Source organism: Hylaeus anthracinus, unplaced genomic scaffold (genome assembly GCF_026225885.1).
Source record: "Hylaeus anthracinus isolate JK02 unplaced genomic scaffold, UHH_iyHylAnth1.0_haploid 0, whole genome shotgun sequence".
NCBI lineage: Eukaryota > Metazoa > Arthropoda > Insecta > Hymenoptera > Colletidae > Hylaeus > Hylaeus anthracinus.
In genome coordinates this window covers 26,241,467-26,265,421 of record NW_026533254.1, presented here as the reverse complement: position 1 = coordinate 26,265,421, position 23,955 = coordinate 26,241,467, and the positions used below count along the sequence as shown (strand labels likewise).

At 34.0% G+C, this 23,955-nt stretch overlaps 5 protein-coding genes across 7 annotated transcripts; 3 read left to right on the top strand and 2 right to left on the bottom strand.

The window, feature by feature from the left end:
• Positions 1-1,240: 1,240 nt before the first annotated feature.
• LOC128892832 (BTB/POZ domain-containing protein KCTD9) lies at positions 1,241-4,474 on the bottom strand. Of its 3 annotated transcripts, XR_008461185.1 has the most exons (8): positions 3,970-4,474; positions 3,731-3,852; positions 3,474-3,650; positions 3,232-3,392; positions 2,928-3,148; positions 2,514-2,843; positions 2,253-2,422; positions 1,241-2,170 (listed from the first exon to the last, which is right to left on the bottom strand). XR_008461185.1 is itself a non-coding variant. In XM_054153411.1 (7 exons), the coding sequence occupies exons 1-7, from the start codon at positions 4,015-4,017 to the stop codon at positions 2,306-2,308; spliced, it is 1,176 nt and encodes a 391-aa protein (XP_054009386.1). In that variant the 3' UTR covers positions 1,243-2,305. The 3 variants fall into 3 exon arrangements, 2 of the variants coding, with proteins under 2 accessions (XP_054009386.1, XP_054009377.1); XM_054153411.1 differs by having other exon boundaries at positions 1,243-2,422; positions 3,970-4,017; XM_054153402.1 differs by having other exon boundaries at positions 1,244-2,422; positions 4,104-4,472.
• A 74-nt stretch (positions 4,475-4,548) lies between these two features.
• On the top strand, positions 4,549-9,917 carry LOC128892547 (biorientation of chromosomes in cell division protein 1-like 1). Its single transcript, XM_054153077.1, has 3 exons — positions 4,549-4,812; positions 5,250-9,001; positions 9,215-9,917. Exons 1-3 carry the CDS (start codon positions 4,681-4,683, stop codon positions 9,315-9,317), a joined length of 3,987 nt encoding a protein of 1,328 aa, XP_054009052.1. The 5' UTR covers positions 4,549-4,680; the 3' UTR covers positions 9,318-9,917.
• Positions 9,918-12,422: 2,505 nt separating this feature from the next.
• On the top strand, positions 12,423-19,298 carry LOC128892848 (mitoferrin-1-like). Its single transcript, XM_054153439.1, has 5 exons — positions 12,423-14,339; positions 15,894-16,176; positions 16,331-16,555; positions 16,639-16,846; positions 16,937-19,298. Exons 1-5 carry the CDS (start codon positions 14,223-14,225, stop codon positions 17,127-17,129), a joined length of 1,026 nt encoding a protein of 341 aa, XP_054009414.1. The 5' UTR covers positions 12,423-14,222; the 3' UTR covers positions 17,130-19,298.
• Positions 17,234-21,466, top strand: LOC128892925 (protein ATP6V1FNB-like). The gene is made up of 4 exons (XM_054153583.1): positions 17,234-17,374; positions 19,883-20,098; positions 20,177-20,328; positions 21,030-21,466. Exons 2-4 carry the CDS (start codon positions 19,913-19,915, stop codon positions 21,253-21,255), a joined length of 564 nt encoding a protein of 187 aa, XP_054009558.1. The 5' UTR covers positions 17,234-17,374; positions 19,883-19,912; the 3' UTR covers positions 21,256-21,466.
• Positions 19,029-23,220, bottom strand: LOC128894618 (uncharacterized). Its single transcript, XM_054156466.1, has 7 exons — positions 23,217-23,220; positions 22,881-23,168; positions 22,618-22,820; positions 22,163-22,365; positions 21,822-21,999; positions 21,473-21,742; positions 19,029-19,399 (listed from the first exon to the last, which is right to left on the bottom strand). Exons 1-6 carry the CDS (start codon positions 23,218-23,220, stop codon positions 21,485-21,487), a joined length of 1,134 nt encoding a protein of 377 aa, XP_054012441.1. The 3' UTR covers positions 19,029-19,399; positions 21,473-21,484.
• Between the last annotated feature and the right edge of the window lie 735 nt (positions 23,221-23,955).

The following is a 23,955-nucleotide window of genomic DNA, read 5'->3' as shown; positions in this document are numbered from 1 at the left end:
TAAAGAGGAACGTTTGCTCTATAAGAATCATCTATTGGATTTATGTGAAAAAAATTTTTTTAGCCCGTGCATACGGCCAAACCAGGCAAAAATTTCTGAAACTTCGTTTCCTGTGCTTCATTTTGAAAAGACAATATTATAATCGACGTAGAAAAAAATTGAGTCCTTGATTAAAAAAGTAGAAACTTCAAGCTTTAAAATGCGTCTTTTAAATATTTTTTGCGACCTTTTTTCGCAGAAACACAGCCATTCAAATTTTGACGAGGAGTGCATGTATGTTTGGAATCGGCATATGACATGTAGCTATCATTCGTGACAACTGTCCGACTCGCCATCTAGCGGCCGAACTTTCGAAGCTCGAGTACGTGTGTAAGAAAGAGAACGGAACATGTAAGACAAGGATAGCGACACTCCACCGAATGTTAGTAGACATTATCAATAATTTCCTGACTTTCCAGGGATAATTCATGCACTTTTGCAATTGTGATATCAAGTATAGATCGCTAGCAACATTCAGGGACCATTTTCCATACGATTTTCATTGTTTTAATTGTTATTAAGTAACAATTAATCATTGTTCGCCAAGGTTAATCCTTTACCGGTACTTGGAATCATTCAAATTATTAATTATTAGCAAATAATTTATGCACTTTGACGCATCTTGAATAAAGTCTGGACCAGTAGCAACATTCAAGGGCCATTAGCGATACGATTCTGATTATTATTAATTAATAATCAATGAGTATTCGATAAGATAACCTGCGAAATTCTTTATGGGCATTGACAGGTACCCTTTGTGTGAGTGCGAGAGAGAACGAAACATGTGCGACAAGGACAGCGAGGTTTTTTTTAGTGGCGCCATCTACTAACAGACCGCTCAAGCTTGTCGTGAAATAGTTCTGCCATTCCGCCGCTAGATGGCGTCAGTAAATCCTCAAATGTAGCTATCCTTGTCTTATGTATTCCTTTCTCTCTCGTCTACCCCCATCTAAGCTTCAATTGTTCGTCCGCTAGATGGCGCCTGAGAGCGAAACACGTGCGACAAGAATAGGTATTATAAGACAGCCATTTTGGAAATCATCATATCAGAATTACAGAATCGTCATAACCATCATTCCAGAAATGATTTATGAACTTTTGCACTTATGGAATGATATGTAGGTCAATCGCAACATTCGAGGTTACCATTGTTTGTACGATTTTGATTATTATTAAGTAATTACCAAGGATTCTTCCCGATGCGAACAGTATCGATCACAAGTTGAATTCTAGGTTAGGTAATGAGATGGAAAAGACAACGAAAATTAGTGCTTGTCGATAAATGTTTTGTACATAATATTTATTCAAACTAAATCTTCGAATAATTGTATACATACAAAATGTAACTTTGTAAACCGTTCGTATTTGTAAGTCGCAATCGTGTCTAAAAAATAATACATATCTTATACCAGTATATACATCAGAAGTCTAGTGTTGTACAGGAAATTAAGCGCTTGTAAAAATGGTAAAATCGTTATTTATTATGCCGAGTAAAATTTGCTCAACTCTTCTTGAGACATTGTATACGAGGTGTGGCTTGTGATAAACATGACACGAGCTAAATATCTTCTAAGCACGCAGTTTTGTGTATAAGTTTATATGCGTATACAAAGCTTTCAAGTTATTAATTATTTTTATAGTAATAGAAAAGCAAAAGATTTTGGCTCTTCGAGTTCTCTAAACTTATTAGGTATACCTCGCTATTTATATTATATTTTTATTTAAAAAGTAAAATATATGCAATCATGAAACTACATTTCATCATTGATAATAAATTATTCACACTGGACACAATCATATAAACTGATCGATTGTATAACAAAGAAAATGAGATATTTTGTACTTTATACAGATAAAGAACTATACATATAATAATTTACATTAACGTGCATTAAATTTACATGTACGCGATATATACTTTAAAAAATATAAAGTATCAAATTATTCGTAACCAACTATCCTCGTTAATTATTACAACTTTTCGTTATCTCTTTCATTATCATTTGGCTCGATATCGTAATGGAAGTAAAAATTGATGACTGATATATTCCTCTAAATAAATACAAACTCAATTTTACACTTTCTAGCGTAGCAATTACAATATAATTCTCAGTCTGTACTTTCATATCGTCTGCAACGTATCAGAGAATGGCAATATCAAGACGAAAGCACTATCACTTAAATTTTTGTTATCTTACAAATTAAATAAATACCTAGATCACAGAGGCTAAACCGCCGCAGAACACGCGGGGCATTGCATTAATTATTATCGTATCGTTTGAGACATATGTAACGGAGTTAACATTAATTCGAACGCAGCATCTTTCAAGTTTGCGCCCCGCAAATTCGCTTCTTGTAAGTCAGATCCTGATAAATCACAGCACTGAAACAGATGTGAATATGTTATAGTTTTTATTATAAATAAAAGAAGAAGGATGTGTTTTCCTATGCGAATGCATGCAAAAAAATGTTACCTCTAAATCAGCACCAGCTAGAACAGCTGATCTAAGATAACAATTTCTTAGGTTGGCATTCTTTAACGTTGCCACTCTAAGATTTACGGCACCCATGTAACTACCCTCGAGATTGGCACCTTTTAAATTTGCACCCTCCATGTTGGCAGGTAAACCGCAAGGGTCCTCAAAATTACACGAATGAAGATTGGCAGCAGTAAGATTCGCGCGTAACATTTTCACACAAACAAGCTGAGCACCCTGCAGATTTGCGTTGGATAAATCCGCGCGTTCAAAGCAACAGCCTGATAAATTTGCACCCGCCAAACTGCAACCGCGCATAATTGCATACTGAAACACGTGTTAAAATAATTATATGAAATTAATTTTGAATGAACATAATAATTATCTTAATATCAAAATAATTTTAAGCACCTTAAAATTAATATGCCTGAGATCTAACTTTGACAAATCAGCACCAGTAAAATCAACACCTTGAAACCTAAGTTCTGTAGTCATAGGCGTTGACATGATGACTTTAAGTACATCTTTTCGAGTTAAAGATACAGAGCTACTTTTGTGAAAATCTTCGATCATTGGAATCAGTAACTCAATAGCCCCTTCTATTCCATAAAAACGCGCTTCTGCCAAAACCCCTAAAACACGTTAATAATATCTGTGACATCGACTGTAGCACATACAATGCAAGACAATGTGCACAATATAATAAAAAGTATACCAGAAGGATTAACATTAGCATCAAGGGTCATCTGCCCATGTCTTAAATAGTTTAATAGTGGCTCAAAATATGTAGGACTCCTGTCTATCAAAAATGCGCCCATTTCATCTTGTCTGCTAGGCAAGATTCTCTGTTCATTATCTGTAGATTCCGTAAACATTCTATAAATGATTTCATTAGCGTCAATTTAGTATTTTAATATTTCAGTAATACTTTATTAATAAAGTAAGAAATGTGCTTACCTGGCCAGCATACTTGTTGGTTCTGTTTTTGTTAATGTGTCTCTGGTTGTTGTGAAATACTTTCCACCAACATTTAACGTAATCCATTCTAAATTTCTACTCAACTGATTGCGACTGTTAATCTTATCCTTTGGAATGAAATCTTCTCCATCCGAAATGTACAATATATCGTCATCTCTATAAAAGAACGTTTTCTTTTTTATTAAATCTATATATGTATACCTAAATATTTATCGTTAATCAGTAAATCAGTTTACCGAATTAACTTAATATCATCAATTTCTCCACCTTGAGGGGTAAATATTCTTTTGGCAGTTATTTGAAACTTTGAGCTAGCAGCTGCTAGTAATTCGTCCAATGAATGAGTCACCATAAATACCTGGCATGGACAAGTAATACAAATTTTTTAAAAAAAAGTAAATAAAAAAATTGAGCGAATATATAAAGCAGACAGCAAGATACGATTAATCACAAATACGAGTAAAATTACAGCCACCTTGCCGTTCACGTCGGTTCCAATTAAAAAAAGGATTACCCTCTTCATAACTAATTAGCGATAAAAAAAAATCAATACAATACAATAAAATAGTACTAGTAAGAAATACTAGACGAAGTGGCAGGAATACGAACAAGTTAGGTTTGACACCGAACGGCACCGAACAAGTTGCCAAGCTAAGTCGAGCTAAGTTGCCATGTTAAATACGCCTATAACAGTGTCTCTCAAACTTGACTCAACCCGCGCTTTTCTCAAGTAAAACATAAGTCGTATGTTTCTTAATTTTTTTACGTTATTCTTTAACATCGTTCGCTACTCGATTTATCTAGCAATTTCGAAAGATTGAGAAACACTTTCTTTCGAATAAAACATAGAAACAACGATGATTCGGGAATCTGTTGAAAAAATAAATTTACGCTAGCTTCTGCTAGTGAATTTTTCTTTTTGATTATTTCGCGCGACGCAAAATGGACTACTGACTCAGACGTTTATCTATTCTCTATTTTATAGTACGTTTCGATGTAAATAAAGAAACAAGGGGATTGGTATCACTGATTATTATTTATACTTACACAGACACAGCATTTAACCTAGACGCAAAGCCAGAAAGAGTATGGCTGCGTACTGTTTCACGGGATGACTTCGGTAATGAAAATGAATAACTGTTTAGTGTTCACGTGAATTATCGTTGTTTTAAATAGCTTAGTTAGCATGGAGTTGGGTTTATCCAACACGTTGTTGGCGGGTGATCCACGATTAGTCGATCATATCGTTGGAGAAGTTAAATCCCAAGGAATTTTTGATCAATTTCGTAAGGAATGTATCGCTGATGTTGATACGAAGGTACGCAATATATTTTTTAACAACCGACCCCATCGTTTATTACAGCCTTGAATAATTTTAAAAGTATGTACGTGATTGTGTCAAATAATATTTCTATACTATGTACGTACATAATATAGAATCATAGATACTCATGTATGCACGGTCAATGGTACAAATATAGTGACTTTGGAGAAGCTGCGAGGTGCCAAAATGCTGTTACCCTCGATTGTAGGGTGCTAGCAATTCAATACTGGTACGGAAAGTGAGTACGTGTTGCAAATGAAAAGTGCAATGAACCGTAATGCTGCAAAAAAATCCTTTTAATGATGCACTCAACAAGATCAATGTATTTGTACCACCCACTATAATATAGGATGTATCTGTGGGAAGATATCGCTTGCCCCTGATAAATGACAGAAAAATGTCAATTACAATTTATGACACTTTCGTTACAGCCAGCATATCAAAATTTACGTACAAGAGTCGAAGGATCCGTGAATACTTTCCTTAGCAAACAATCATGGAAACCAGACTTAAACAAAAATCAATTGAGGGAGACTTTACGCAAACACATACACGAGGTTCCTTATTTGGACGCCGGTGTAGAGCGTATAGTAGATCAAGTAGTAAATCCAAAAATATATTCTGTCTTTATGCCTCAGATCGAAGATGTAGTATACAAGTTTTTGGGCATAGAAAGACCCAAGGCAAGGGAAAGAAACGGTGCGTGTGGCCTTAAAGATTTGTTACCTAAGGATTTAGATCCTGTTTCGCCGGAGTCTGACAAAAATAGTTTGAAAGATGTGTCTTTGGAGTCTATGGACCCCATGGATGATTTGGAGTTGAAGAAAGATGAAAAGTCGTCTTACGAACAGAAATTGGAAGAGGAAGAAGCTCTGAACGAGAAAAATAAAAGTAATACTTTGGAAAATGGGGAAATCTCATTCGAAGAGAAAACATTAGATGAAAGTGGCAAAAGTTTTAATAAGACTGGTAGTAATTTAAATTTAAATACGTCTGGGAGGTCTGATGATAAAACGGAAGAAGACGAGGAGGACAGTCCTACTTTTGAACCTATAGATATTATGAATTTAAATGAATCTAATGTCTCTAACGATTCACACTTATCGGGAATATCGGAATTAACCAGCCACAGATCAAGGAGCCCTGAATACTGTAACGAACTATCTAGAGATAATTTTGATTATAGTAATCAGGATTCGCAGCTAAGCAAAGTCTCTTCGGACTCTCGGTTGTCGATCGTGACAGACTTTGGATCTTCGAATCATGCGTCGACGCCTATACAGGATGCTCTAAAAGATGAAGTCAATAAAGACAAATGTGATGTTAAGGGAGTTAAAGACAATTTTAAAGCCGTCAGAGAATACGAATGTAGTAAAAATAAAAGTAAAAATATTTTTGAATTAAATAGAGGCAAAGATGTGCACGATGTTAAAGATTCTAAAAATATTAAGTACAATTTATCCTCGAAAGAAAATTCTCGCGACGCGACAGATAGTAGTGTAAAAGACAAATACGAGCAAAAGAATAACAGAGACAGAAGCAGGGATGGCGAATCTAAATCAAAATCAAGAGAAAAGAATCACACAAAAGATGGAAAGCATCATAAGGACAGGAGTAGCGAGAAAAAGAAGCAAAGAAGTCATAGTAGTACAAAGTCCGATAAATACGACAAAAGTAAATCCAAAGAGAAAACCGATCAACCAAGAGAAAGTGGAGATAAAAATAAAGACTTGGAAAAGGATGGTTACGTCAAGGTAAAAGAAGATAAAACAAAAGAAACGGATAAGAAAGATAGTGTTAGTAAAGAAGGAAAGGATTTAAAAGATCTCTATAAAGAAAAAATTAGGGAACTTCGAGAAAAGAAGGAATTAACGGAGAAAGAAAAATTAAATAAAGACAGTAAAGAAACAAAGCCGAACAAGGAAAATAAAGAAAAGAGAGACCCTCAGAAGGACAAGAAATCTTATAAAAAAGACCACAAAAGTTCTTCCAAAAATTCTTCGTTAAGTTCTCATGAAATTAAAGCTATAAAAACTTCCGATAAAGTCGATGGAAAGGAGAAACGAAGCGAGTCGAAAGATAAGGGTAAACGAGATGAAAAACGTAGCTCGAAAGATGTAAAGTCGAAAAATCATGTAAATATTAAATCAGATTCTACGGAAAAATCTGATAAACAAGATGGAAGGAAACTTGTAAAGAACGAAAAAGAAGAGAAAATTGAAAAATCTGATATAAAGAAAGATGTTAAATCGAGCAGTGAAAAGGTAAATGGTAAAAAAGATATAAAAAATCATATACAAAATAAAAGCTCGACACGAAATGAAAAATTGGATAATAAAAAAGATAATAAGAACGATCCACAAAATAAGGACAAAAAGCGAAAGGATGAAAAGAAATCCAAATCGAAAGATGATCATTCTAGTTTACGAAAAAATTCTAACGATCGGCGTTCGACGGATAGAGATGGATCAAACGGGTCTAGTAGTAAAAGTTCACAATCTAGTACTTCCAATTCTAACATTGCAAACAGTAAATCAAATGCGTCTACCTTATCCAAAGAAACAAATCATATGAGTAATTCTGGTAGCGAAACGTCGGATAACATCGAGGAAGCGCATACAAATGAATTGAAATTGTCGTTAGAAGAACAGGATTATAAATTAAACAAAGAATTGTATACAGATTGCAAAACAGACGATAGTAGTAATTACGAAACGCATACTAAACACGAATCGGAATCTAACGACATCAACTTGCCCCTGAAGAAACGACAGTTATTTGACGACGGCAACAATGCTTTAGGAGAAATAAAAGTGAAGAAACCAAAATTTGCAAAGAATTTACACGAGGCTAAGAAATTAATGAAAATTAGAAAGCAGATAGAGAAGCAGAAGCTGAAAGAGAGTAAGAAGATAGAGAAAAAACTCCAGCAGAAAGTAGAAGCTCCGGTGCAATCGAATGCCGTGAATACTGACAACTTGGAAAGTGTACCAGACGAAGAACGAGTTCAAATAATAGAAATACCAGATGAGGAGTACGAAGAGCCGTATCCTGAGAACCATACCAATTTGACATTGGAAGAAAGATCGATAATGATGTTACAAAGCGAAGCAGGTGCAAAGGAGTTATTGGAAACGCGTTCCGATTTAAAATTAAAATTGTCAGACATGGAATTATGTATACAGCAATCATTGAGCGAAACGCTTCCTAATATGATGTTAGAAAACGTACCTTCGCAACAAGAAAGCGATGCGCAAACAATAGTTTCCAACAGCGAGGGGAAGGGAGAGTTACAAAATAAAGAGTCGCTGACTTCTGCGATGGATGAAACAATAGAAAGTAATATAACAGAATCAGAAAATATAGATGTCCGCGTAGAAAAATGTTCCAAGCAAAATGAGTTACAGCACGAACCTAGTACATCTAAATTAGATAAACATTTAATATTTCAAAAATCTAGCTCTTTCGACGGTAATACAGACGAATATAATGATAAATATAAAACTCCAGAACAGTTGAACGCAACAAATGGTTCAGTAGACGATGTAAATTATTTAAAAGATAAAAGATTCGTGGAAGTATCTACGTTGTCGAAGCCTAAAGATAAAGATAACATTTCCCAGGATATTCTAAATAATAGCTATTCTAAAGTAAGCAGATCCATCGTTAAAGATCATGTAACAAGCGACGAGAGGTCTGCAGAATCTACATCGACGACAGCCGAAGAGAACGAAGATTGTCGTTATTTCAAAGCAGATAACAAACAATCAGAAAAATTCTCGAATTTCTTAGAATCATTGGAACTAGTAGAAAGTAGTTCTTTGGAAGATATAATAGAGAGTTTAGGAGGACAAGTTGTGTCGTCGATACCGAAAGCTATGGCACCTCCTTTACCGAAACGCAAACACTCAACTAGCCCCTTGACGGATATATTATTAAATAACTCGAATAATAACAACGACGGTCATAAAAGGGCGCTAAATTTACCAAACGAAGATGTTTTGAATAGTATAAAAAAAAGGAAACTTGTCGCACCTAAGAAGCAAAGACTTCAAGCAAACATTTGTACTCCCCAAGGACTTTTAAACGGAGAAAACTTTGTTATGCCCCTAAGTCCGGAAAGCGATGTATCTGCGACAAGTGAAAAAATACCATCGTCAAATCTAATTAAAGAAGATAAAGGGTATGTAGAATAATTATTTTTACGATGAGCACTTCTAACTTTTATCTACTGTTGAGTTGGTACTGCTGATGTAATACCTTAGAAAGATTTCTTTTTTTTTTTTTTTATATACACATTTCGCGATAGAACATTCTATTCGGGGTATGAATCTGTTTTTACTGTTCACATTGTAATTACTGTTAATGTTGTAATTAGTATGTTATGTAATTGCAGCCGGCATAGAAGCAGTCAACGTTATTCAAGCGATGACTTATACAAACCACGTCCATTATTTTCAAGTTCTTCTCGCAGAAGTAGGAGATCTAACCAAGCATAGCTAGTAGCACGTAGTTTGAGGTGTTAAATTATGTTTTACTTTATGTAATATAAAAAGAAGTTCTAATTGTTGGTTCTAGTAATATACTCTACACTATATTTGAATCAAATATTTTTTAACTCAATATAGATAACGGTGTGACCAAGTGACGTCTGTAGATTATTATACACATTGTAGGATACATAAAATTTATTCTATATGCAAACAAATTTAAATTAGTATCTTTAAAGTCGTTTTAAACATGTGTTACATTAAACAAATTCGAATGATTTCTATGAATTGACATTCTTTAAATTCATTAAAAATTTTAGAAAGTAAATTGGCATTATGCGTTGAACTGGGAGTGTAAAATACTTTAAGGAATCATGTATTCGGAAAGAATCTTATGAGTTTGGTAACAACCATTTATTTAGAAATATTAAACCGGATGCAGTATTAACGAAAATACGCACTTAAGAAATATTTTTAAATAAATAGACAGTTTTTTAATAGCACTTATTCACTCGTACTGTACTTTGGAAATTTGAAAAAATATAAACATATACGATTACAATACTTCATTCAAATTCACTCGAAAAAATTTTATTATTTTTTTTTTTTTTAAATAAGCACACGAATAAGTTCTCGCGCATAATGTATATTTTATTTATATTTTGGGCTGTATTTTGGTACTATATTTTTGTATAGTTTTCATTTATAAAAAAAATAAGCATAATTCATATTTCCTCATATTACTTGTATTAAATTTTTGGTGTAAAGCTCAATCTATCGTAAATAACACACAGGTCTGCAATTAACACTGTGCAATTCTTATTAATGTATTTGTAAACAATACATTGAACGAGTACAGAATATATTTATAGGATTACACGTTAGACAATTATCGTATACATCATTTACAAACACATTATTCATACCTTAAAGTAAGTTTTATATGTGATTGCAAAAGTTTTGTACTCTTATTGTATAATTTTCCTTTTGAAATGTTATTTCTCATAACTGATAAGTTGATGAAGAGTATGTCTGAGAATATAAGCCTGATAAGATAAAAATGGAAGAAATCATGATGTTTGAATAATGTCTTGTATTCTTATGGTGTATGAATGGATCCCTAGAAATAGCGATAATATCATTTACATTTCTTAAACTATTTTGCTGGCATATTCTTTATAATTAAGTTCAACAAAGGGAATAGAAGTTAGTGCCGATTATTCTGTGATGTTAAAAATAAAATAAAGCAATAGGTTCAATGATTGATTCTTTCAAAGATAATTAAACAAGGGCAACGAGTAAATCATAATGCAGAAGAATCATTCATTTTTGCTACATCAATAATTGCACATCGCAGCGTTTTCCATTCTGAATATTTGAAATTGTAATATTAAACTTTTACAAACATGTTAAATTAATTGATAAGCGTGTTCTCAATTCTGTACATGCATAAATTTGTATAAATGTGTATATAAAAATAGGAGTATATTGCACTTTATTACGGTGAAGATATTGTAGAATATTTTTTCCAACTTTTTAAAATATTTATTGCCATATGTAATATAGTAGCCAGAAAAATTTATAAAACCATTACTACTATGATTGCTTTAAAATAAAGCGATTTTTTGTATACATGTTAAACGGTCCATAAGTATTAAAACCTTCCTCTATCTTCAACAATCAAACAGAAGATAATGTTTTATCTGAGAACCGATTTTTACTTGAGAGTTTCCCCGATTGGAAGTCGTTTCATGTGTGTGTGAAAAAAGCTTCCATTTTATTTAGCAAACGATGCGAATGATAAAGTTAAAATAAAATTGCATACGTGCGACGATATTAGACGATACGTGATAACAGAGAAAAAGGATTACGTGAACGTCGTGCAATCCACGAAACTAATAGTTAGATAATTGAGCTGTACGTATATATTTGAAGTTTTTGTCGTTTGACGAATCATTCTGTCTTTTAAGTTGTGTGGAACTATATCGATACGACCTTGCTATTTAACCGGGCTCATCGTAAATACATATGCAATACGATCAAAGACCCTCGTGTATTATTCAAAAATTTATTACATAAGCCGAACTTTTACGTACGAAACGATAAATTAAAACAACTATTTTGATCAATTTTACCACGGTAGAATTAACAATGCTCGAAACGCGTATATACGATACCTCGTAATCGCGATTTTCTATAAATAGAATGACAAATTGTGAACAATTTATCATACCCTACGTAACTCTACCTTCTACGTGTTTATACAACACACGCATTGTCTCAAGTGTTGTAAAACTGTCCACGGAATGTTGTAAAGGAGCGTGTCTTAACAAGCGTGTGTAAATATTAAATAAAGTCTTCGATTTCATTGATCGTTTATCTTGGCAATGTGACCTACTTCGTTAGAAACTTTTCTTAGATTTTCGAACGTTAGACGAAGCGTGAATGCACCTTTTAAAAATGTTCGTAGAAAATACGAAATAAATGTATTTAATATATTCTAATTCGACGAGCAACGTCGATAGTTGGACGGAAGCCGATTGTCCATGAGTCATTAATTTGCAATAACAAATTACACGAATGCTGACATTTTCCGGGTATCGTTAGCATATAAGGTAATCTATCTGAATGCTGGGACTTTCCCGCTATGAACCAGAGACAATTGGCTAGTTTAACTTGGACGATTTGAGGCACAATTGATACATTTAAATTAAACGATTCTTTTATATTATTTTTCAATTTCTACCATCGAAACTCTTTCCTTTCTTTACCTGAAATATAAAATGATGAACGGTTGTTATCGAATACACAACAGACCGGAAATATCAATTGCTATCAATCAGAATGTGACCTTTCCCGGTGTATTCCTCGATCGCTCTCGTTGTTTTCATGTACACTGAGTTCAAAGGAGTAAAAATTATTTAAAAAGTAGCTTATTGTACCGTTTCTTTATTTCAAGTGCGATTCGATACCTGCTCGATCTCTTGTGGTTATCATATGTACTCCTTGTACAAATATCGGTATCGAACATTGATACAATCAAGTAACGAGCGCGCGTTGTACCCAAGCGATCGCTATCGATAACTAGAGATGGCTAGAACTGCTAAGTACGTGTGAATCACTCGTGATTCGTGATTTTTCGTGATCGCTTCTGATCCGTGAACAACATAACCGTTCCTTGCACGCGTTGTTAGAATTTTCAGCCTAAATGTAAATGCACCGTAATGAAAAACACCCTAACCTGTATATTCTACATATATTCTACACAAGTATGTAATTAACGTCATCAAAACAAAAATGCGAATTACCTACACCGCATAAAATAAAGTAAAGTAAAGAAAATAGTAAATAGTAAATAGAGGAATGCTTTAATGAGGATCAGTGAAGAGTAATGAATATAAGACAATATATAATTATAATTATAATTACACGTCTATAATTATATAATTATAATTATGAATTAAAAGTCTTAGTTTAGTTGTAAGTGTCTTTAGACTTTTACAAAATGTAACACTGTTAGAAAATAATATAATTAATACATGAAACATAATACGAATACTATAAATAAAATACAAAGAACAAAATAACAATGGAATGAAATATATATAATAAGAAATAAGTAACTATGTATTGCTGTTCGAGAATAATAGCATAGATCATTTCTCTGCTTGCAATCTGTTTCTTTTTTTCGTTAAAAGTAATCCTGCTTTAGAAAATATTCTTTCGCATGGGACTGAAGTAGCCACCACACAAAATAAATGATCTACTAATTTACTTAATAAAGGAAATTGAAATTGATATTATATGCGGATTTTTTGTGCAAACTATTAGGTCGTCCCATGAGTTCGTGTCGAAGACTGTGTCGAAATTTAATAAAAAACCACAGAAATTTGCTAGTAACGGTATAATGACTATGTGAGAGAGGTGAGAAACTATTGTGAAATGAGACAGATTATCTTTTCTTGTGACACTTAAGAGTATGTTCAACATATTAATTTGAGAAATAGAAGTATAAATGGCACGAACTTTTAGGACGACCTAATATGTATATTGAAACATTTTATAAAAAGTAATTTAATTAAGATCGAGAATTGTGATCACGCAATTCTAGCAATATAAAAGAACCACGATCACGTTCGCGAATGAAATTAAATCACCATCGTGATCGTGACTTTGCGATCACTGTGATAAATAACGGTTAGTGATTGTGCACCCCATCTCTATCGATAAGAAGTAGCGTCGATAGTATCGATACGTCACCAGTTCACCATGCACCTGAATGTAGATGCATAACACGTCTTATAGAGAGTGTCAGACTATTTATTAAGCCCACCGCTGCTGCGTAACACACTGCATGCACGAACCACGTGGTGACTACGACGCATGCGCGGCACGTGCGTGTATGCCTAACCTCACTTGTATTAACTTGTGCAACATCGCGAGTAATGCCGATATGCATCCAGTTCCGTAACTATTCTAGTAAACGGTCGCACGTAAATCCTGTACACCTCTGGATTTCTCTGTGTACCGATCGCGCCTAGTCCGACAGAATACGAGTTTCTTAGCGTTCCCGAGTACGTGGAGGGGATTGCACATTGTAGTTTGCGTATCGGGGGGTAGCAGAGTCTTTTCAATTCCAATACGGTTCCATTAAGATTCGATCAACGTGTACGATTACGTCTCGTCATTTCGAACGAACGAACGAACGAACGAACGTTCGCTAGCGATTACGTTTAGAATCGGACAGTCGTTTCTATCGTGAAGTAAATGCTGCTACACCAGCGGTAACTCTCGGCATTTCGGTCGCAGACCGAAAAACCGTGCGTCCGTCCGCTCGTCTTACGGCGGAGTGCATAACAAGTGCGCACTTTAAAGTCTGTGAACTGGAATTCGCGTTGACGCCTCGCGAAAACCATGAATACGGAAGTATACGAAACTCTGCCCACGTCTTCCGTGTTCGTGCACATGACAGCAGGTGCATTCGCCGGAATTATGGAACATTGTGTGATGTACCCGCTTGACAGTGTCAAGGTAATTATTTTTATCCATTTTTTCGTACGATACTTTTACATAACCTCCAACCGTACACGATATTCGATCCTCTGTGCATTCTAAGAAGATTCGATGACATTCGATACCGTGACATAGTAAGTTGCACAGTCATTGAATAACGACAGACTCGTGGTTTCGGCGCTAGATCGATTCTTGGAATTTTTACACTTTCCTCGTGGAAACCCAGGAATCGAGCGAGTCGCGCGTATCGTTATCGTATGTAATCACGAGTAAATAGTGAAGACACTTTTATTTTCATGATAAGTACGATCGAGCATTTTCAGACGGTACAACAACGGACGGTTTGCAACAACGTTGCAATTGCACGATTGTTACCGTCTCTTATAAAATCACTGCAAAGGAAATTGTGCGGTGAACTCAGCCAACATTGTTTCATAATTATTTCCAGGTACTGCTAGGTTGTTGTACTCAAAAAATGAATCAACTTAATGGTCGAGTGATTTAGTAATTATGTTCTATTATCGTATGGCTACCATACACTTGATGGCTACTTATCAAAACTATGAATACAATTGTCTGTACAAGTTAATGCTAGTACCTACATTGGGCTGACAGGCAATATCAAAGACTTTATGTAATGAAAATAAATATAATATTTCATGTACCGCCTCCTTCATTATTTTTTAATTAAGCATTCTTATCATTTCACCACGTTACTTTACTGTTCTAATGTACTGTTAATTTATTTACATTATTTACATAATTATTTTTAAACGGTTACTCTAAAAAAGACCATCTAAATTCTTAATGGACATAAATACGCTTACTGTAGTGTAATCTTTGTCGACCTGTAACTTTGCTATTTGATCTGCATGTTACAAACCAATATACGTTGCACTAAAGTTAAGAAAATTTAAACATTAAATAATAATTGTACACAAACGACAGTGAAAGCAAAGATTACTTTGTAATTTTTAAACAATTTAAATGAAATTACAAATGGTATTAATATATATAAAATTCTTAAGCAGAGCATGAGTTTCAAACATTCATTATATAACAAGTTTCTTCGGTCTGTTGCAGTAGGTTCTATTTTTAGTTTTCTTTCTGCCCACAACCTATATCATTACTCCTCCTTTAACTGTCAGAAAATGCATAGGTTTAAACACGTTACAATTTGTTGTCAGTTAAGCAGTGCATTACAAAATAAAGATTTTAAAGTTCAATATCTTTGTATTCATAAAATTTGCAACGTGTTATTATTTCCACTATTGTTTATCATACTATAAAGTATCTTAAAATTTGTTTACATATACTTTGAGAAGTGTCAACCGATGTTTTTATCTTGTAATATTTGCAAGTCATGATATTTAAGATTACCTTGACATCTTGATATCCTCTTGTCAACATCTACTTATCAATGAAATTATATGATAGAACAAAATGAAAATTACAAGGTCTAAAAGTTAAGAACAACTGAAAACTTTTATTATTTTTTATTTTGCTTCTGTTAAAAGTAATAAGAATATCGATTTTTACTAAATTTTTTCATTATTTCTTGTCAACATTTAGACAAGAATGCAGGCATTGACTCCAGGTCCAAGTGCCGGAGGAGGAATGGGAGAAGTCTGGACTAGAATGATACGACAGGAAGGTTTTTTGAGACCGATTCGTGGTATGAGTGCAATGGTTGTGGGAGCTGGTCCTGCTCACGCATTATATTTTTCATGCTATGAATTCATTAAAAATAAGCTGTTGAGTTCGAGAAATCACAATGAATTTAATTTGACGGTGTATGGAACCGCTGGTTGTATAGCAACGCTTCTTCACGATGGTGTGATGAATCCAGCAGAAGGTAAATTTTCTTAAACCTTTTCGCGATACAATATAATTAATTTATATAATGCTACATTTGTGTAATTTTCCTTTCTTGGGAAATACAACGAGCTAAATGTGATTCGTAATTTTTAGAATTTTATTCAATGAAGAATTAAATTATCTTATTCCAGTGGTTAAACAGCGATTACAAATGTATAACTCCCCATATCGAAATGTCATGACATGTATAAAGAGTATATATAAAACTGAAGGTTTATATGCATTCTATAGAAGTTATACGACTCAGCTGGCTATGAATGTACCTTTTCAAATGATTCACTTCATGACTTATGAAGTGTCGCAAATCTTCACAAACCCAAGACACATGTATAATCCTCCAGCACACATAGTATCTGGTATGTACGTCTCGTCTAAAAAACGTTGACATTAACGTTCTCGAGAAATGGATTTTATTTTAAAACTTGTTTATATATTGTAGGTGCATTAGCAGGAGCTGTTGCTGCTGCAATCACGACACCTTTAGATGTTTGTAAGACGCTTTTAAATACCCAAAACGGTGTACATGCTCAAGGTATGATAGATGCTTTTAGGAAAGTCTATGCATACGGCGGGGCACGCGGTTACTTCCGTGGTTTAAATGCCCGCGTTATTTACCAAATGCCAGCAACCACTATTTGTTGGTCGACGTAAGTATACAGCACTGGTTAATAATTACATCGATTTAAAACTAAATCGAAGTATCGTAATGAAAATATTTTTTTTCAAACATTTTCTAGATACGAATTTTTCAAATACGTGTTACACGAGAAACAAGACGATGCTTATTGTGGACCAGAAGTTGACAATGAGGCAATTGGTACAAATCAGAATCAGGCTGCCCTGTCTAGGTCTAGTCGCTTTCAAGACGTAAGCGTATACCTTAATAAAAATTCCCCGACCTCAGTGTTACTCGATGTGACTACAAGTTAGGTATATCTAAATTGTTCAACGTCGCTTTTACACCGGAACACTGTTGGATGAAGAATAAGCGTCCGTTTTTCGTATTTCAAGAGTTTATCGACGAAGAGTGATATTTTGTTAATTCATCTGTTATTGTGGTATTATTACATGTGTATAATAATTCATAAAGAATAAGTACATTCAATTAAAAATCCACGCCTGAGCCAAGTGCAGGACGCAGGCTCTCTAGTATGAAAGAGGCATCAGAAAATTTCGTAAGTTACTTCCTAATATGTGACTATTTTAAATAACATTTTCCAATCGTAATGAAATAATTGCATTTTCTTGCGCAAAAAGTAAAACAAATGATACGATAATCGCGACATCGACAACAGAAACAAATTGAACACTATGAATTGACTGATAAATACGAAGCAAAGAATTAGATAACAAGTATTTTATTTCATTTTGTATTATAACATTATGAAACATTACCAAATATTCTATTAGACAAACTATCTACTGGTGTCATACATTACTTTGGAAGAAGCAACAAAATTGAAATCAACAATTAGCTATAATACTCCGAAGGAGAAATATTCATTAATACTAGTATTGCCAACTGTTGTCCAACACGTTGAAATTTATTACTTTATGACTACAATACATAACAAAAACACCACAAAATTATTTGTAAATCACATTCAATTTATTTATGAAAAAATTATGTATTTTTGTTATAAAGTAACTTATATGTTAGCCTACTTGTGTGAACCTATCTCTGACACTCATAAATTATTTAATGTATACAAAAATATCGAAACGTAACAATAATTGTCCATTAGGGTGAGTCGTATTTAATTTTGAATCAAATAAATATATACGTATTTTGTACAAAAAGAGAACTGTTAAGAGTATTTCACTTCAGTACAGCAAAGTTATATCTAACAAGTTACAAATGAAAAAAAACTAATACGAGCATTTGTTTGAAAACGTTAGGTTTGATAGACATGCTCTGCTTAAATAATAAACTAGATTATATATATTCAACATTGTACCATACGCTTAGGTTTAAAAGAAAACAGTGGGATGCATGGAAAAATTTAACGATAACTTGTATATAGCATAATTAAGTCAGCACAATTGAAAGATAATCTCTGACTTACGGATTCACATTTAAAAAAAAAAATTCTCATTTGCTTCAAATAAAAATGTAAAATTTTAGTATTTGATATTTATATAAAATATAGCGCACGTTCTAAGTTTAGAGAAAAACGTAAGTTTACTAAGGTAATACATCGGATTTCGAAACGAATCTCTAGATAAGTTTTGCGTGAGAAGGAAAATGTTTAGATTAATGCGAAGGAGAAATTGTTTACTATAGTAGCAGTCTAGATCAACTGCGAACGGTGTAAAGTAATTATTTTTGTAGAGCAATATAGATAAGTTAATGTTACTTGAGTATGTACAGTATGAAAGAACAGACTAGGAAGGAAACGGCAATGTTATTGTGCTATAAGCACAATTCGTCTTGATTATCCAAGTACAAATTAATAATTGCTCCTTAGTCAGTTTGTAATATAAACAACATTGCATCTACACATTATGATGTACCACAATATTGCTTCCTATGGCTGTGATTACTGGGTCATTTGATGTTGACTTTAAGAGGGAGTAATATCACGTGAGAACTCATATTTCACGCCATATTTATTTATTGTTACGGCACCGTAATACAACTCATCGATACGTCATTGTTTGATACTATACAAAATACGTCGGTGGCCTTTAAGCACGTAAAAAGTATATACGATGTAAACACTTTTTTAGAAATATTTTTTTCATATACACGTTACGACAATGTACGTACTATTTTCTAAAAGGGCATTCAAAATTATTCCTATGTCGCCAGATTTGTACCATTCTTAAAGAAATTTTTTCGTGAAATTGGCCAGCTAGATTCAGTCTGAATCATTCAGATTATAATACGGTGTATCTGTGCACGTACGATATACAGATAAATACGTATAAAATTCACATGTTCCAAATAAACATACGTTCAAAGAATCATATTCGGTGTTCAGCAAACGTTTGCGCGTTTGCAGTCATTTTTTTAATTTTATTATCGCGCAAAATTTGTATGTACACTTTTGTTTTAAGTGTTTAAATAAATACTCACTGTGCTTTAGCGAAACGTAATACCAGCAGCCCACTTTTTATTGTCGTCAGATTCCAAATCTAGTTTCTAATTTCTGCGCGGAAGTCACGGGGTAACCAGTCAATTTCCATCAATTATTTATCTAAAAATTAACAAACATACTATTTAGTATTTATGCATTCTCCGATATTAACTCTAACAGCAGAGACGTATTCTCTGCCTCTGGAATCGACTAATTTCCTTTCGATCGATTTGTACATAAAACAATGCTCCCACTGGTATTATTATACGTATAAGTTTATAACGATAGCACATGCAAAAAATAATTGATCTTCGTATAACGAGACGTATTATATGTAATAACGATGTAAATAAAATAATTCTTTAAAGTACGAAAATCATATATAACAATAATTCTCCCCTGCTGTATAGTAAACAATACTAATGGAAGAATTCGCTCATGAATAACATGAAATAAACATTAAAGCATCGAGGCGTCGTTTCGTAATTTTACTTCAGGGCAATGCATAATTGATTAACGATACGTGAAAAGATTTTCTTTCGGAATTTAAACTTTCCGGGTTAATGGTGTAATATTCAAATTCTTTGTTACGTTTTTACGCAGATTATCGTGCGCGACGAACTAAATTGAATCATGCCGACCAGAGGAATTTGCAACGCCCGTTGCCAAGCGTTTCACGTGGCTATGGTACGGAAAGAAGAATCTCTACGGATCAAATGGTTTCGAAAAAATCAACAGAAATTGCTAGATCATCTAAAAGCGACGGAAACTCAGGAGATAATCGAACCATCCACAGTGAAACAATCGAGCACAGGCATTGTACGCAAACACGTGACGTATTGTACAAACTATTCTTGTTGCGCGTCGTAAGTTAAGCGACGGCTTTCTATTTTATAGATACTCCCAAAACCATTGCCTAATTGGAGACCGCTCAAACCTGATGGTTCCATCAATATGGATATAATGAAACCGATCGATCCCCGAGTTAGAGCAATTTTATACCACGACGTTCCAAGCTTCGTCAACGCTGATAATTATTTCCATGAAAGGTTAAAATAATGAAAAACAAAACGTTACCCTCAAGTTCTTTCGTTACCTCAGCGTTATCTATTTATATTTACTAGGTTGTCCCATAAGTTCCCGGACACTTGCTACCGATCAATTATTTTATAATAACATTATAATCAAACAATACTTATTCTTCAAAATAAACGCCATCGCTTCCGGTACTTTTCATCCACCTTTCTGCCAATTGTTCAATTCCGATTTCGATCAAATGTCATAAAGAATTTCAAGCATCAAGTGTCCGAGAACTTATGGGACAACCTAGTAACAACACCAAAAGTATCTTAGTATACTTTTTTTAAGCCACCCGAATAACTCGTTTAGTTATTTTTTTTTTACAACTAACCGAACGTGTAAAGAAGATACGAAGGTCAACTACGCCTTTCTACGTGACGTGATATGGTCTCTTGTGTATCTTTTAATAGAGCGCTTTGAAATGCGTACAATGACCTACGGTTCAAAGTCGTTAAAGGTCAACTACGAATGAAAATATTTAACCGTAACGGAATAGACAAAACACTTTCGTAATTTCGTCGTTTACATACGTTAAATTGTAGTTTTTTGAATGAAGCAAGATTTGTTCGAACCATTTTGCGTCTAACAAAGTAAACGTGACAATCTGTTTCAAGTGCCTTGGCCTGTACAATTACTAGTTTCATTCTGACATTGTCATCGATCGTCGTAGATTAAAAGATATTCCCGAAGATCGTTACTTCTTTCCCGACTGTACAAGTTGGGTGTATGGATGGCATCTTTCGGATTACTCGCCTGTACCGCGAAGCAAGGTTGGACAAACAAATGTTATGATAAGAGAATTCTTCCATCCAAGAATATCGAGTCTCCAGAGAGACCCGGAATGGTATCGCCCTTCTAAATATAATCTCTCGGTATGCGTTGACAATGCGAACTAATAACGAAATTGAAGTAAACATAATAGTATATGTCGATACGAAGAAAAGAAAAAAATTTGTAATTATATCAAGTTAAGATTTCTCCAAGTGTATTCTTTTGAGATAAAAATTCATTTGAGGCGCGCATTTTCATTAAATTATAACTTTAACTACGCATACGGTATGCCATATGCAGAGAGCTTACTATAAAATTCCGTAAATGTTAACATTGGTATACCTAGATAGGTCTTTAAGATTTGCTATTCTTTTCTTCTTTATTTTTGTCTGAGACTATCGATCGTTGAAATTCTAATGGCAACAAATATTCCGCTTGTCCCGGTACAGTGTGAAATATAAAATTGATGAACTTCTGAAACTGTTTAACGACATCGCAAAGTTGTTCTTCCAACGACTTTTTCTCAACGTAACAATTAATAATCTCCTGCCTCATCAGGCATATAACATCCTTCAGTTGAGCGATCAGTTCGTGAAAGCCGGCTATTTGTTTCTATTTGGGCGTAATATCGTATAAATAAATATTCTGTTTTAGACTAACGGTAATACCTGCAAACGAAATCGAAATCTACCTGAAAATGTTCGTGTATGGTATGTTTTTCTTTACAAAATCGTAATCGTTCCAAACAGAGGGTATTGATTATATCTACGGTACTTTGCATTTGAAGCTGGTGTTTCTGAACGTACAAATCTCTGCCCACTTTCGACTCGAATTCTCTTTTCTCTGCGTTTAATTTTACATGCGTTTCCCTACATATATTTTAGGAAGTTGAGTTTATGTTATGTCTATCGTAGGGAGAAATAAAGGTTGGTCTCTCATCGAGGAGAATGTGGCAGTACGATCGCAGAACATGGATTTTCTCGCGCAAATGGTTTTTATTTCTCTATAAAATTCTAATACGTAATTATGAACCTCATAATTCCATTGAAATCAGCGATTATGTTCTCTCTTTGAGCTCGAAAAGTATCCTCGAACTCTCTGTATAAGGACTGTACAACATAAGCCATTTCGGTTCTCATCTTTTGCATCATATCATGGGTCACGTTCATTCGTTCCTGCACAACTGCTTTCTGAGTATTCTTGGCACATTCCTCAGCAGCGTTTGCCCATTCTGCCTGAAGACCAAAAATATACTCGATTCAGTGAAAAGAATAAATTCTATAGAAAATCATGGACTCGTAAAAGAAATCGAGCGATTCTGTGTGTGTATAATATTCAAAAGGAATCGGGAGAAATTTGTTTCCCTCTGAGGCGTAGCACGCGTAGTTTCGATCTTAAGCTTTTTATCGCTAGATAATCATATTTATTTAAACTACATACGAAGTGAAAAACAAATTGAAATAAGATATCGTAAAAAGATTCAATACCTCCAGCTGTTCCTGTAACTCGTCCTGAACGGTTTTAATGTAATTCTCATATTTCGCGTGCAACTCCCGCGTTTTTAGCTCGGCTTCCCTCCTTTTTTTCGCCTGATACACATGAAACTTCTCTTGCGACTGTCTTTCTATTTTCGTTCGTAAATCTTCTTCGATCTGCTTCCGAAAGCATTCTAACAGGTCTTCACCTATTTCTAATAAGTTTATTTAAAGCTGTAATTACGTCAAATAGGTTTGGTTCCTCGTAACGTTACCCAATATATTCTCATGGGCGTTCGCTTTAATGACATCGTCGTTGGTCGGCGACGCAACGTCCTCGTGTAAACGATCATCGATTGGAATCGTAAAACAGGGCTTCGGTGTTTTTTCCGACGCTACTAAATTCAACAGGTTTTTCGTATCGTCGTGACTATATTCGAAAAATGCTTTCGCCAGAGACGAGCCTAAGCAAACACGAAGTTCCGACGAAGTTGGTACAGCTTTGCTCGCACACAGTTTTCCATTACACAAACGTTTCTTATCTGTGTGGACGATTTTGCTTTACATGACGGATCAAAGCATATATAAGGTTTAGAGTTGTTGCAACTTACTCATCTTTATGATATAACATTAAATTTACAGGGAAAATTGTACGGAGGATTTAATTTTTCCTAACGCACATTTTTGACTGATAGATCAAAGGAGGAAACAAAAGAACACATGGACAATTTTTAATATGAATTAACATTGTACAATTTAAATAAATTTCGTAAAACATACCAAAATTTTAATAGATCCAGGGCATTTTACCGATACCTACATCAACATAGTCTAAAATTGCATAAAATTTTCAATGGGAGGTTAGGGTTAGGTTATGCTTTATTATAGTGTAGTTCTATTGGACTCCTTACACTTTTCCTATAATACACATTTTGGTTTTACTTATGCTACGTATTATACATAAGATAACATATCAGAAACAGTATTACTATATAATAATTGCCTAAATATACACTTTTTTCTATCAACTAAATTCAGTCTTAATTTTTGCATCTTAAGTTTGCTGCTTTTAAAAACTTAATGATAGCTTTATAAATTTTCAGTTTATCTAATACTAGTAGTTCGTACACATTCTGGTTCGGCTCATCTATTTCCTTGACTATTTTATCTCTAAGTTCTATTCTTTGGTAGTGATTGAAGATTGTAATGATTGGCCCTTATATGGGAGATAGACCTTTGAGTATATAGAGAATATACTTTCTAAGGGTGTCCCAAAAATGTTGTAACACCTTGAAAGGGGTGATTCGGGAGGTGATTTGAAACAACTTTTTCCTTAGCGAAAATGTTGTT

Excerpts from the sequence above, each read along its gene's own strand:
- LOC128892547 (XM_054153077.1), top strand. The coding sequence starts at position 4,681 with ATGGAGTTGGGTTTATCCAACACGTTGTTGGCGGGTGATCCACGATTA. Across the intron at positions 4,813-5,249 it reads TCGCTGATGTTGATACGAAG|CCAGCATATCAAAATTTACG; the intron begins GTACGCAATATA and ends CTTTCGTTACAG. Across the intron at positions 9,002-9,214 it reads CTAATTAAAGAAGATAAAGG|CCGGCATAGAAGCAGTCAAC; the intron begins GTATGTAGAATA and ends ATGTAATTGCAG.
- LOC128892925 (XM_054153583.1), top strand. The coding sequence starts at position 19,913 with ATGCCGACCAGAGGAATTTGCAACGCCCGTTGCCAAGCGTTTCACGTG. Across the intron at positions 20,099-20,176 it reads AACAATCGAGCACAGGCATT|ATACTCCCAAAACCATTGCC; the intron begins GTACGCAAACAC and ends TCTATTTTATAG. Across the intron at positions 20,329-21,029 it reads GATAATTATTTCCATGAAAG|ATTAAAAGATATTCCCGAAG; the intron begins GTTAAAATAATG and ends CGATCGTCGTAG.
- LOC128894618 (XM_054156466.1), bottom strand. Across the intron at positions 22,821-22,880 it reads CGCCCATGAGAATATATTGG|AAATAGGTGAAGACCTGTTA; the intron begins GTAACGTTACGA and ends TAAACTTATTAG. Across the intron at positions 22,366-22,617 it reads AGTTACAGGAACAGCTGGAG|GCAGAATGGGCAAACGCTGC; the intron begins GTATTGAATCTT and ends TTTGGTCTTCAG.
- LOC128892832 (XM_054153411.1), bottom strand. The coding sequence starts at position 4,017 with ATGAAGAGGGTAATCCTTTTTTTAATTGGAACCGACGTGAACGGCAAG. Across the intron at positions 3,149-3,231 it reads TGCTAATGTTAATCCTTCTG|GGGTTTTGGCAGAAGCGCGT; the intron begins GTATACTTTTTA and ends AACGTGTTTTAG. Across the intron at positions 2,844-2,927 it reads TCAGGCATATTAATTTTAAG|TATGCAATTATGCGCGGTTG; the intron begins GTGCTTAAAATT and ends CACGTGTTTCAG.
- LOC128892848 (XM_054153439.1), top strand. The coding sequence starts at position 14,223 with ATGAATACGGAAGTATACGAAACTCTGCCCACGTCTTCCGTGTTCGTG. Across the intron at positions 14,340-15,893 it reads ACCCGCTTGACAGTGTCAAG|ACAAGAATGCAGGCATTGAC; the intron begins GTAATTATTTTT and ends GTCAACATTTAG. Across the intron at positions 16,177-16,330 it reads TGTGATGAATCCAGCAGAAG|TGGTTAAACAGCGATTACAA; the intron begins GTAAATTTTCTT and ends ATCTTATTCCAG.